Source organism: Primulina huaijiensis, chromosome 12 (assembly GCF_012295235.1).
Source record: "Primulina huaijiensis isolate GDHJ02 chromosome 12, ASM1229523v2, whole genome shotgun sequence".
NCBI classification, from domain to species: domain Eukaryota; kingdom Viridiplantae; phylum Streptophyta; class Magnoliopsida; order Lamiales; family Gesneriaceae; genus Primulina; species Primulina huaijiensis.
The window spans coordinates 2,429,596-2,441,803 of NC_133317.1; the positions used below are offsets into that span (position 1 = coordinate 2,429,596).

General features: G+C 33.5%; 2 protein-coding genes and 1 pseudogene across 2 annotated transcripts; all 3 read right to left on the minus strand.

Annotated features, from left to right (window-relative positions):
- Window positions 1-293: 293 nt before the first annotated feature.
- On the minus strand, window positions 294-2,402 carry LOC140990242 (iron-sulfur assembly protein IscA-like 1, mitochondrial; annotated as a pseudogene).
- A 2,047-nt stretch (window positions 2,403-4,449) lies between these two features.
- Window positions 4,450-4,938, minus strand: LOC140990090 (uncharacterized). The gene has a single exon (XM_073459667.1). It carries the CDS (start codon window positions 4,936-4,938, stop codon window positions 4,450-4,452), a length of 489 nt encoding a protein of 162 aa, XP_073315768.1.
- Window positions 4,939-5,939: 1,001 nt separating this feature from the next.
- On the minus strand, window positions 5,940-12,136 carry LOC140990636 (vesicle-associated membrane protein 727-like). The gene is made up of 6 exons (XM_073460427.1): window positions 11,913-12,136; window positions 11,191-11,435; window positions 10,901-11,099; window positions 10,685-10,805; window positions 6,409-6,471; window positions 5,940-6,318 (listed from the first exon to the last, which is right to left on the minus strand). Exons 2-6 carry the CDS (start codon window positions 11,378-11,380, stop codon window positions 6,190-6,192), a joined length of 702 nt encoding a protein of 233 aa, XP_073316528.1. The 5' UTR covers window positions 11,381-11,435; window positions 11,913-12,136; the 3' UTR covers window positions 5,940-6,189.
- Between the last annotated feature and the right edge of the window lie 72 nt (window positions 12,137-12,208).

The window sequence follows — 12,208 nt, forward strand, 5'->3', positions numbered from 1 at the left end:
CAGATCAAGTTATTAAAGTAAAAATGAGTTTTTATTTTTTATATTTAGTTTTTTATGAAAAAATGTTATTATGGGAAATGAGTATTTTCGAAATGAAAATTGGTGTATTTTAAATTTTTTTAAAAATTGGTGTCTTGAAGATCAAGAGTGATTAGTACAAGAATGTCATGTGTGATAATACATCGAGTCTATATAATGTGACATCCCAGTTTGGAAAATGAAACGTGCATTGGTAACTTGGATTGGGCAAGAATTTCTCCAAATCAACGCATCAGATTAAAATCGATCGGCTGTAACAGAATGGAAGAGCAAGTTAATACATTTTATTCATCATCCGGACATCGTGATTTCTTGACATGAATCTTAAGCAGAAACAAAATATAGACATTCAACACAAAGTCTAAACATACATTTGTTTTCGCTACAACACCAAAATATTGGTGATTTATTCCTATCTAGAAAACCTACCAAAATCAGGACTCCATAGGCCGATTTAGTTTCTTGAACTTGATTTCTGCTTGTTTTTTCTTCCCTCTAGCATGGGCGCTGTTCTATGTATATGTTCTTGTGTACATTAGAAAATACAAGCTCAAAGTAACTTATGATCACGACCTACCTCCTTGCTTGGCTGCTTCAGAATTGTTCACTGTCAAAAAAGACTCTCCACAGCCACACTGCCCTTTGGAGTTTGGATTAATGGATATGAACTCAGATCTGCTCAAGAGCAAATAGAGATGTCATAAAATGTAATTGTCATTTCACTCAAAGGTGTGAGACCAGAGCCGGGGCAGGGGCAGGGGCAGGGGCGCGGTGGAGACAATTATATTCACCCATGCAACATAGGTAGTATAGAGAGAATATTTCTTGCCTCCCTAAGGTTTATGGTCATCCCTGCCGTCACTGGTATCTTTAAAAAGACTTCGGTAATCGCATAACCAAACAAAATTGTTGTCACCAGAAATTTATGACGTAGAGAGTTGACACTTAACGCTGAAAATATTTCGAAAACTTTCGCGTGTCCTGTAATTCAACATCGTCTATGCCAAAATCACAGTAGTGCACAATCAGGAAATGAAGAAAGTTGATGAAAGAGCGAGTCTTTCACTTTTAACTTTTTGGATTAAAATGTCATGAAAAGTACTGAAGAGAAAAGATCACCCTTGCAGTAATATTTGTGGATTTAAGGAAAAATCAGTTTCCCTGAATTTAATTTTCGACCAAATAGAATGATGTATAGAATAAATGTAGGACCAAACAATTTCAAAATCACAAACATATGTGCAGATAATACAAACAAAAGTCCCACTAAGTCGAATACATCCGCGAGAGCGAGAGTAAGTATTTAACTATCTTATACCTGAGTTTATCATAGACAAAATCCATCTTGGTTCCTATGACACGCATTAGAGCCTTTGGATCAATCAATATCCTCAACCAATTCGTCGAACTTCATTTTCTCATCTGTGAATTTGAGGAAGTTCACAATTCATAAAAATGCGATCAACTCAAACAAAACAACAATATGGTGGAATGATATCACTGGGGAACCTAAAATGAGATAAATTTCGGAATGTGATGTTAGGGTATATCACTTGCATATTTCGATATTCATGCTCAACCAGTTCTAGATTAAAGTATTCAACCACACTTGGGTGATATCCGTGCTTTTTTTTTCATGCCAAGAGCAAAATACATGAAGCCAATTACAGAATAGAGAAACTTCTGAAATTGATATCAAACTCAGAAGAACGAAATCCACATAGCTCAATCAAGAATTTAACCGAACAATTCAATATACAACGGCAAACCCATGATCACGATAAATTGAATCTCCATCCAGCTCACTCGTCTTCAAATGTAAAGTTACAAAAGAGAATCCAATTTCAGCATCCCAAGCGCCCCCTAACCACCCCGCCCCCCGGTAAAAAAAAAGCAACTTTCCCCCTGTTCGAATGCAAATATTAATAGATTATGAGTTATCGCGTGCATAATATCAGGGCTAAAAAAGTTGAAATTCATACGATCACAATCAACCGTAAACTAACAAATTCGGGCAATATCTTACCTATAAACAAAAAATCGAAGACCAATCTCCTAGCGTAGGAACAATCAATGCTCAAACAACAAAGAAGAGGAAATGGAGCACGGGGAACTTACCGGCATAATTGAGGGTGTGTGTAGGATAAGCCGTTGCAGCCGCGAGCCTTGACTCCAAGCTTCAGGTATGAGCGCCTGGCGTTTCTCCAGAAGCTGACGTATTCTAGCGGCCGCGGGGTCCGTTAGGGATAGAACTTGCTTCCGCGCGGTGGGTACCAGCTTCTCTGCGCTGGTTTTCAGAATTGAACCTGCCATTTTCAACGGTGTTTTCTTCACGAAATGCTGCAAAGCCAAACAGCCCTTTATCTTTTCCCTCGTTGTTTTTACTGAAATAAATCTAAGCGGGCCTCGACGCCTCGTGGATAGGCTTCGATCCGAATCCGACAAAAGAAATATTTGCGAATTAGGTGTCTTTTATTTTATTTTTTAAAAAAAATTAAAGCATATATTATATTTTGAACATTTAAAATTCAATAAATTAACTCTAACTTTTGTGTATAAATATAAAAACGTTGTGATTATTCGAAGCAATTATATTAATTAGGCAACAAGTCAACATGACATTTATCAACTAGCATATCATATGGTAGGACATTTATGTCATAGTAATTGACTCATGATATCGTCTCATAAGAGTTTTTGTGAAATACATAGTATTAGCTGGCGTATTAAGCTATTATTATTACATCGTTCCTTGTATTGGAGTTTTTTAAGGTAAATTTACAGCCAAAAATCTCAACAAATGTGCACATTTGCAATATTAAGTATTTTCATGAGATCTTCGACTTATAACGAAGAATGTGATGTACAAAAATACTATCTACTTAACTTATTTGAGTTTGTTCTTTTTTTTATTTATTAATTTTGGTTTTAAAGTTTAAAAAAAAAACAATGGCTATATATATGATTTATGTTTAGTAAACTATACGCAATCAAAATTTTTATATAGATTAAAATTAAATGTAGACCAATAAATAGACTTGGTATCGAAAGGGAAAAATTACATTTGAAATTTTAGTCGATCTTTATTATCAAATTTTAGTTTTAATCATATATAATTCAATTTCTGACAATTTTAGTCCATTTTCATGACATTGTATTTGACATCATATTGACACATCGGTCGTCAGCACTATATCAACACCACATCAAATGTCACATAAGAAAAATGATTAAATTTAAAATAATGTAATAAAAATTTTAAAAAATTTTAATACTAAAATTTGATGAAATCATAGAACATAAAAATCGGAAAAAAAAGTAAATATATCAATTTTTCCCCATTCTATACTACTCACATATGGATTTGACGGGAACAACCCTTTTTATACAAAAGTTCATATCGTATCACGTGTCAATTTTGTAAGACGGAATTCGAAAAATATNAATTATTATTTTTTAAAATTAGATTTGTAGATTATTCGCAACGCATAATAAAAACCTAGCTAATCTTGACACGATAATTATTAATTTTAAAAATTGGATTCGTAGATTATTCGTATTTGTCCACTGTTTGTGCATCTTAGGTGCCGATTTTGTCTTTTTGGAAACAATTAAATCAATTTATAATATCATTGTTAAAATAATAAACGATAAAAATGAATTGTTTAATTAACCAAAATATAATTATTTAATTATACAACTTTGTTGTTTTATTTGTGTATCGTTATGTTTAAGAATATACATGACATAATTGTGTCGATTCTCGTCGGATACGCATGCATAAAACATTTGTCATACAATTCTAAGCAACATTAATCTAAACAAAATTATTAATTAATTTATTATAGATTTTCCAATTTAATTTATATTTTAAAAATATTTTCAGACAGAACTATGGATTTAATATCAAGATATTTGGTTCGAGTAAAATTCAAAGGTCAAACAAAGATTAATGTGATTTGGTTTCCATTTAAGTGTCCCATTAATTCTAAACCGCATTGATTATTTGACATTACTCATAAATTCAATATTGAAAAATTCAATTCATGGATAATATCTTAATATAAGATCATATTTTTGTTAATAAAAACAATAATTATTTCTTGGTTTTAATTCTAGACTATGTTTCATATTATAAAATAAATTTATATATACACAAATTATGATATATTCATATTATATAAAATAAATTTATATATACACAAATTATGATATATTTTTAGAACAAATGAAAAGATAATGATAGAATTTTTTTAATTTTTTTTTACTAATTTAAACAACAACCAATGGGGAATGCCAGTGTGAATGAATACATACAAATTGGCTTATCAAACAATCAAAATTATTGTCGCCGGTTGATTTTGACAACTTACCCAATTTGAACCGATCCGCACCATCGAACCCACCGGTTCAACCACCATTGCCGTTTTGCTTTTTCCTTGATTGACGTTTCCCGGACCCCGTTGGAAACAATGAACCGAACAATCTCGAAAACCCAGTTTTCTTACCGTCACCGCTCTTCAACCCAACCTTTCCGGTACAAGAAACCCGAGGCGACCCCGGCTCAGAAACCTGTGGAGCCATATTTCCTTTCGGTTCAGACCGGCTCCTAAACAACCTCAACTTTCCGACCTTGTTCTCCCCAAGATTGCCTCTAACAACACATGATATCTTAGCATTATGAAGCACCGATGCTTTGGTTTTTCGATCGAATCGGAGTTCAGAATGATGAGAAAACGAGTTGGAAGCGTGATGAAAACCGAGTTTCCGAGATGTTTTACGTTGCATGAGTGCATGACGATGATACCAAACTTGCTCGTTGTCTATCGGGATAGAAAATGATTCTGGAGGAAGATCGTAGAAGCTTTCGGATGATTCTAATTTATATTCAGTTGCCATTTTTGCTAATGTTCTTGCTTTGGTGCAAGAGTGGGAAAGAGAGAGGAGGATTTGATATATCGATCGAGGGAAGCACAAGCTACATTGAAAAAGTGATTGCTTAGTTTTCCACAAGATAATGACAAGGATTCAAAAAAATTTAATTTCAAATTATATGCCTCCTATTCGAGATGGCCATTTGTCAAACTCTCTAGTATTTTAATATTATTATAAATAATAGAGACGATTTCATGTATATTTATCTGTTTGACGAATAAACTCTATCTACATTTATAATAATAAGTAAAACTTTTAACATAAAAATAATATTTTTTTCAACCCAAATAGAAGATAAATATAACAAAATCGACTCGAGAGATCTTCTTACAAAAGTTTTTGTGTATCATACAAGGTAAATTCATTAACATATTTTTTTGTTTTCTAATAGTCGTTGTTAGGCAAATTTATACGAGCATGGGAACCGATGACTTTTCGTCCATACATTTTCTGGCTGTTATATATATTTAAAAAATATAAATGTTTTAAAATTTGAAACCGAACAACTTACAGTTGGATGGGAAGTTGGATGGGAAGTTGGATGGGTAATCGTGGACTTGTTTACCCAAGCCCAAACGATCAGAATTGTATGGGGCACATGAAAAACTTCCAGATGAATAGGCTATTTGTTCCAGGAAATCCCCAACGAAATATTTAAAATTTTAATTAACTTAACATTAAATATAACTCTATCCGGTAATAAAATTTTCATATGAATTATAATGATATTGAAATGATTTTTGTTCGCAATAAATTTCATCTTGGAGTTATATNTAGAATAGGTATGAACGAGGAGCTTGTTTGAAATTGAAACCCAATAAATTTCAAGTCAACCTAAGAATTTCCAATGAATTTTCAAGTCCAGAATGAAATATTCAAATAAAAAGGCGTACAATTCAATCCTCAAACCCCACACGCATCTGTTGGGGTGTCAAATATCACATGAAATTGTAAAATCCTGAGACATAGACGACGACACCTGAGCTAAAAGAGCCTTTGCAGATCGATCGTGCATAGTATACCATACAACACCAAAGCTCGTTTAATTAACAAGATGAAATAAACGATCTGGAAGGAACATACGTGTAATGTGCAAGAACTTTAACAATGCCACGGTGTTGCACCAACGACAAATATACGGGAACATACAGTGCTAGTACCAGAAAAGAAACGAAGTTGACTCACAAAACGTTATAGATCCAAAGTCTGACAAGTTTAGTGAAATATAAACCAGATGATGAAGAGTAGGACAAGAACAGCTCCTCCAACCATCAGCTTCATGTGAAGATTTTGCAGCCACATTTTACGGCGTAGCTGCCTTCCTTGCCTTTGGAAGCTGTCAGCCTGAACAAGATATTCTAGTGAACATGTTCTATCATGTGAAATCCAAGTATTAATATTTTCCTGTAAGTTTAGACAGAAGAAAATTCTCACCTGGAACTGAAGATTTTCTGTTTTATCAACCAGTAGTTCAATCTTCTCACCACGATCCAAAACCTGAAGGCAAAAAAATAGTTCAATAATTGGTGCTATGTTTAAACTGCTTAGTGTAAAAGCTTGAGCTCGTGTCAGACAACATAATCAATAGCTTTGTATTCTAATACACCTCCAGATGTGTTAGCCAAGAGCTGGATATANCCCAGAGTCTCGAACCTTTGAACTCTTGGCCATAACCATATTGAGTCAGTTTGTCTCAAACGCACGAGCTAGTGGGAGGCAACAATTCATTTGCTTATATTTTACTAACCTCAATACTTTAAAGGAATCATTTGGCGAACATGAATGAAAGAGGAAGCCCTTTAAATTTAGGTCCCGTGAGTTGAAAAGAAACTGAAGTTGATGCTTCCCCCAGGCTTAGATACCAACTTACATAGATGCAAGTGATACATGAACTTCATTCTCTTTTTTTTTTCATACAATCCAAATAAAGATAATCTCACAAAAGTAGTCTCGCTCTGACATAATTTTCTCAGGTCGTCTTGATGGATTTTAAAAACAATCAAGGTCACTTGCAGCCTATTCCCTACTACATAGCAAAGTAGAGTATTCCGAATTGGAGTTTTCTAAGTCTGATATGTTTGGAGAGAATCATAGGACATGCTAAACCCTCAACACACTTTCTTTTCCTGAGCCTCTTGCGTATAATTTTCACCTTGAGAACATATCATCTATACATCTCATTCATAAAGCATCCTAACATCCTAGTGATACAGCATATCTGTTATCCTCGAGATAAATTCTTCGATACTAACCTGTAACACCTCAAATAGTAGCCAAACAATTTTTAAGATAAAATTCAGTGATATAGTTGTGTAAGTTTAATTTTGGATAATAATTTAAAAACAAATAAATCATGCATAATATGATTTTGGTATTATCATATAATTAATAATGAGCTCATCTAGATAAACATCATTAGTGTTTTAGGTTAATTTAATTCTTTAATTTTGGGGTTAAAATATAGATTGAATAAAACCCCTTTTCTATAACAAACATGCGTTAAAACCCCCTAGTCCTCAAACTCTATGTGCGGTACCCAAAACCCTCAACCCCTAACCTTTTATGTGCCGTTTAAGAAAATTAATAGAAGAAAATCATCCCAAGCTTCCACAATTCCGTCAGATTCTATTGCTTTAAGATACTTGTATTTCAACTATGGGTTATCTTGGGATTTGTCGATTTGGGAAAATATTTTATAGATGATGTGGAAATAAGTGTGACTAGAATGAAGTTACGAGATTATTTTAATATGGTATTTATGTAAATTATTGAAATTGATTAGGGATGTTAAAGTGAGTTGAACTATCGGTATTAAATTCCTCGTAAATTTCTAAATACTATTTTATAATCTAACCAGCACATAATTGCATATTTAGACTTTAAAAAAATTACATTAAATTATTGGAATTTTAAATCCCATTCATGAACGTTACATATTTATAAACAATAGTGAATATTTAGAAGTTGTTTTGTATTTGATTTATTGGAAAAGTGGGAGCATTAGAAATAGCGGATTTTAAGTATACAATAAATACTTAAGAAAAACTGAAGGGATTAAAAATATTATTTTAGAATATGCTAAGATGATAATCTGATGAGAATAACTTTGTTTATAGATTTTGATATTTCTCATGGTTTCTGACTAAGTATTCACAATTAAGCTACTGATCACAAGTGCGTACACTCTTTTTCTAACATTATTTCGCAAAAGCTCCGCATAATAAATTTAGATGCATATTGTTGTTATTGGTGCTTTATTGTTTTCTTATCAGTTGGAATTCTGCATTTGGTTATGTTCTGGTGATATTCTAGTTGATATTTGTGTTATGTGAGCTACCTCTTCGTTCTTAGTTCTTACGGGTCAAAATGCTGCATGTGGGGATGCATGTGTGTCACCTCTTGTTTTCCTATGGTCAAAGTGCTACATGACGGGTCCCATTGTGGATGTTGTTATGTTATGTCTGTCATGTGAGTCACTTCTTGGTTCCTACGGGTCAAAGTGCTGCATGAGGGGAGCATATTTTTTTTTGATAGGAAACATTACTTATATTAAATTGCAATAGAAATAAAAGTGTTACTAATGTAACGGATGAGTAATCCGCGACATTAATCTATGCTAGAAAGCAAACTTCAAGACAATACAAACTTCCAGTTCCTATCAGACCTTTTGTTTCCCTATGTTCAAATTTTGTTTCCCTATGTTCAAAGTGTTAGCACGATAGATATCCTGATTTGGATTCTGTTATTTCATTCCTCTTGAATTCTGGAATCTTATCTACATGTATATTTATTATTTGTTATTATGAAACTTTTTGTCGTTATCTTTGAGATCGATTTAGTGGTTGAATGCAGAAGTGTACTGAATAATTAATCTTTAGGTAATGAAACACATGATGAGGATGAATACATAAAATACGTAGGAGAGATAGTCAAGGAAGAAAACAATCTGAGACGTCAATTTGTAGGGCTTGGAGATGTAATTATTTTCTTTCGTAAGTTTCAATTAATGATATTGGGTACTTAATATCATCAATAAAAGTTTGTATTCAGAATTTAACTAAAATAGGATGGGCTTACTTAGAAAGACGACTATTTTTATTAATTATTGCATGCGATTAAAAATCTAGGCCTTACATTTTGGTATCAGAACATAGGCTTTAAGGTTTTTTGTCGATTTTAGAATTAGGTTATGACAAAGAGGGAGATGTTAGCAGCGATCTGCATATGGAGTGTTGGGAGAAGTTTTGGAATTAAAGTAGCAGGAACAACATATGTAAAATTATCAAAGTGCGTGGCGGAAGCATTGGTTTTGTTGAAAACTAGAAATTTATAAAGAAATAATAGAAGTGTGTATTCTACAAATAATGGACGGGAAAAAAAATTAGTTTGGGCATGCAAATTATACTAAACTAGTTCAATAATTGAAAGGACGTACATCAACATTGATTTACAAACATGTTATTTTGTTTGATAGAAAGGTAAGAAGTAACTAAATCAACACATCCTTATTTCAAAATTATGCATGGCATTAAATAATCTATCTGTATGTTTTGCACGAGCATATGCATGGTGTGCATTTTAAAAATTGACGTCAAAATTTTTATAAATAGGGAGGAAATATAACACCTCAAATAGTAACCAAATAATTTTTAAAATAAAATTTAGTGATATAGTTATGTTAAACGATACGAGTTTAATTTTGGATAATAATTTAATTTTTTTTATAAAGTCAAACATAAATAACTAAGAATCTAATATTATTACTGAAGCACCAATATTCGTAGTGTTAAGAAAAAGCTGAACTCATTATTTTTTTTTGAAAAAAAAGATCCACAGAGCAATCTCATTATGTAGTGCTTTCTATTTACAGATGGCAAGATTTGAAACAAGATTCAAAATCCAATCAAATGATACTTCATATGCTAGTCAAATATTAATTTATAACAAGAAGTTTGGCAATTTCTGTCCACCAGTCGCAACATAGTGCTTGAATATCCTAAAAAAACCACATTCCAAACAGGGTAAAACATAGGACAGACTTTCTGAAACAAAATGGTGAACTGAAGTTCATCATTCAAAACTGCTTAGAGGCATGCATTAAATGCTAAGAAACAAGAAATAAAAAAAGGAGCTGATTTCACTATTCTTAATCTAAGATCCCTAATGACCGGAAAAATTGAGAGGTACTTTGGAGCCATGTATTCATGAATTGGTCATGAAGCTGAAGAGGAAAGAGAATAATGACAAATCTTTTACACTTAAAGCTTCAAGGGTTCTTCCCATTTCATGTGCTAGCAGGCTACCCCACCTGACCCCCCCCCCCCCCCCCCCTCTGTAAGAAGTGCAAATCCTTTTCACTTAGTTCTTCAACACATTATCGAGTCTATTGGTAGTGATTCATGGACCATTATGAGCGCACGATAATATGTTAGCAGAAAATCTTCTTCTGGCTCAAAATTCAAAGCCATGCTTGTTTGCAAAGGATGAGAAAACAAACAGGTAAGTGTGAGATAAATTCAATATGACAGATCCAAATGTTTAGTCTGAAGTCTAGCTCACAAAACATCAGAAAATTTCATCATACTCAAACACAATAAACAAGCATTTTTACAGCACACGGACATGATCTTCGGCACATTTCTTTAACACCCAAGCAACAATTAACCTATTTTTACATTCCATCTAACATTTGAATGAAATGAACAATTACCTTCTCTATATTGTCCATCATGATCCCTTTGACCTCTGTGATTTGTGTCTTCAATTTGGATAGCTTATTGATTTCTTCAGGATGATTCATGCAATATTCCATGTGCTCTTTAAGCCTTGGCCTAGTAAAGAACACGATACAAAATTCAGTAAATGTTTGAACATCAGAAAATTTAAATCATCATGCAATTCCACTCAAAATAAGCTATTTACGCACCCAAATTCCCGGTCAAGATTATACGCAATGCTAAATCGATCCTCAAACAAATCATCGTCCTCATCATCATCTGCTAGAGGGTGTTGATCATCGTTCTTGATGCTCTCTCCATACCGTTGTTTGAAATCATCCTTCACTTTCTTAAGAAATATGAAAGGTACACTTCTTCCCATTGATTCGTCCGCAACAACGAGGAAGACTGCAAATCAAACGAGTATAATAATGTTTCTAAACATAATTTGAGCTGATAAGGACACAGGCACACTTGAGCATGTTAGAGGATCAAGTACCAAATCCATTGTCGAGGAGGAAATTGAACGTGTGACCATCGCATGAGTAAGTATACTTGCTGCTATTAGAAGGAAGCTTTTGCAAGCATTGGACGGCAATTGTACTAAAGTTTCCAGAATAAGGCGTGTGCTCGGCCAGAACAACAGTCCCTTTCGCAACAAAGCTGTAAATCAAACCTTTTGGACTCATTTTCCGAAAACCAATCCCAGAAAACGAATTATCCCCAGAGACAAGTCCTTTTCACCTAAAGTAAGTAGGAGGGGGGTGGGGGTGGGAAGCACTTAGGCTGTTAGGCAAACAAATGAACCACAAGCTCAGTAAATGTACTCCCTCTAGCAGAATCCCAAGCAAAGAAAAAATACAGAAATAAACTACGAGACCTAAGACCCAAATCAGCTTCCGCATGCATCTATACAATTTCTTCAGAGCCAAAAGAATATATAATCCCATAACCCTAACCACGAGCAGTCAAAATAATAAAATCAACAACACAAAACCAACAGAATCAACGACATCGCAACGAAAACCAGTACGCTCGCATTGCAAGTGGACAGTCAATGAGTGAAATTCGAAACAAACCCAAATAACAATTGCATACCTCAGGCCGAAAACGACGATAGAAAAGTGTTAACTCAAAATAATCACAGTAAAACAACAGCATGTTAATTATCATCATCAGATAAAAGCTAAATCAAAATCGATAAAACAATTAAACTGAAACCTGTGATGCGAAGAGAAATTAATAGATTGGGATCAAGTTCTAGAACGATATCAATTGATTTGGGCGGATTGCGTCGTGTTTGAGAAATCGGAACTAGGGCGGTAGAATTGAATGATCGCCACGTATCTATTTCGTTTCCACCAATTTGCATACAAGTTCTCCTTTCTTAACCCAAAATTGTTCATATAAAAATAACGGGGAAACAGGGAATCGATTAAGTTGTAAATCGGTAAGTTCGTCTAATTTTACTTACACAAAAACTAGACTTCTCAATGATTAATTCTATAAATAAAATT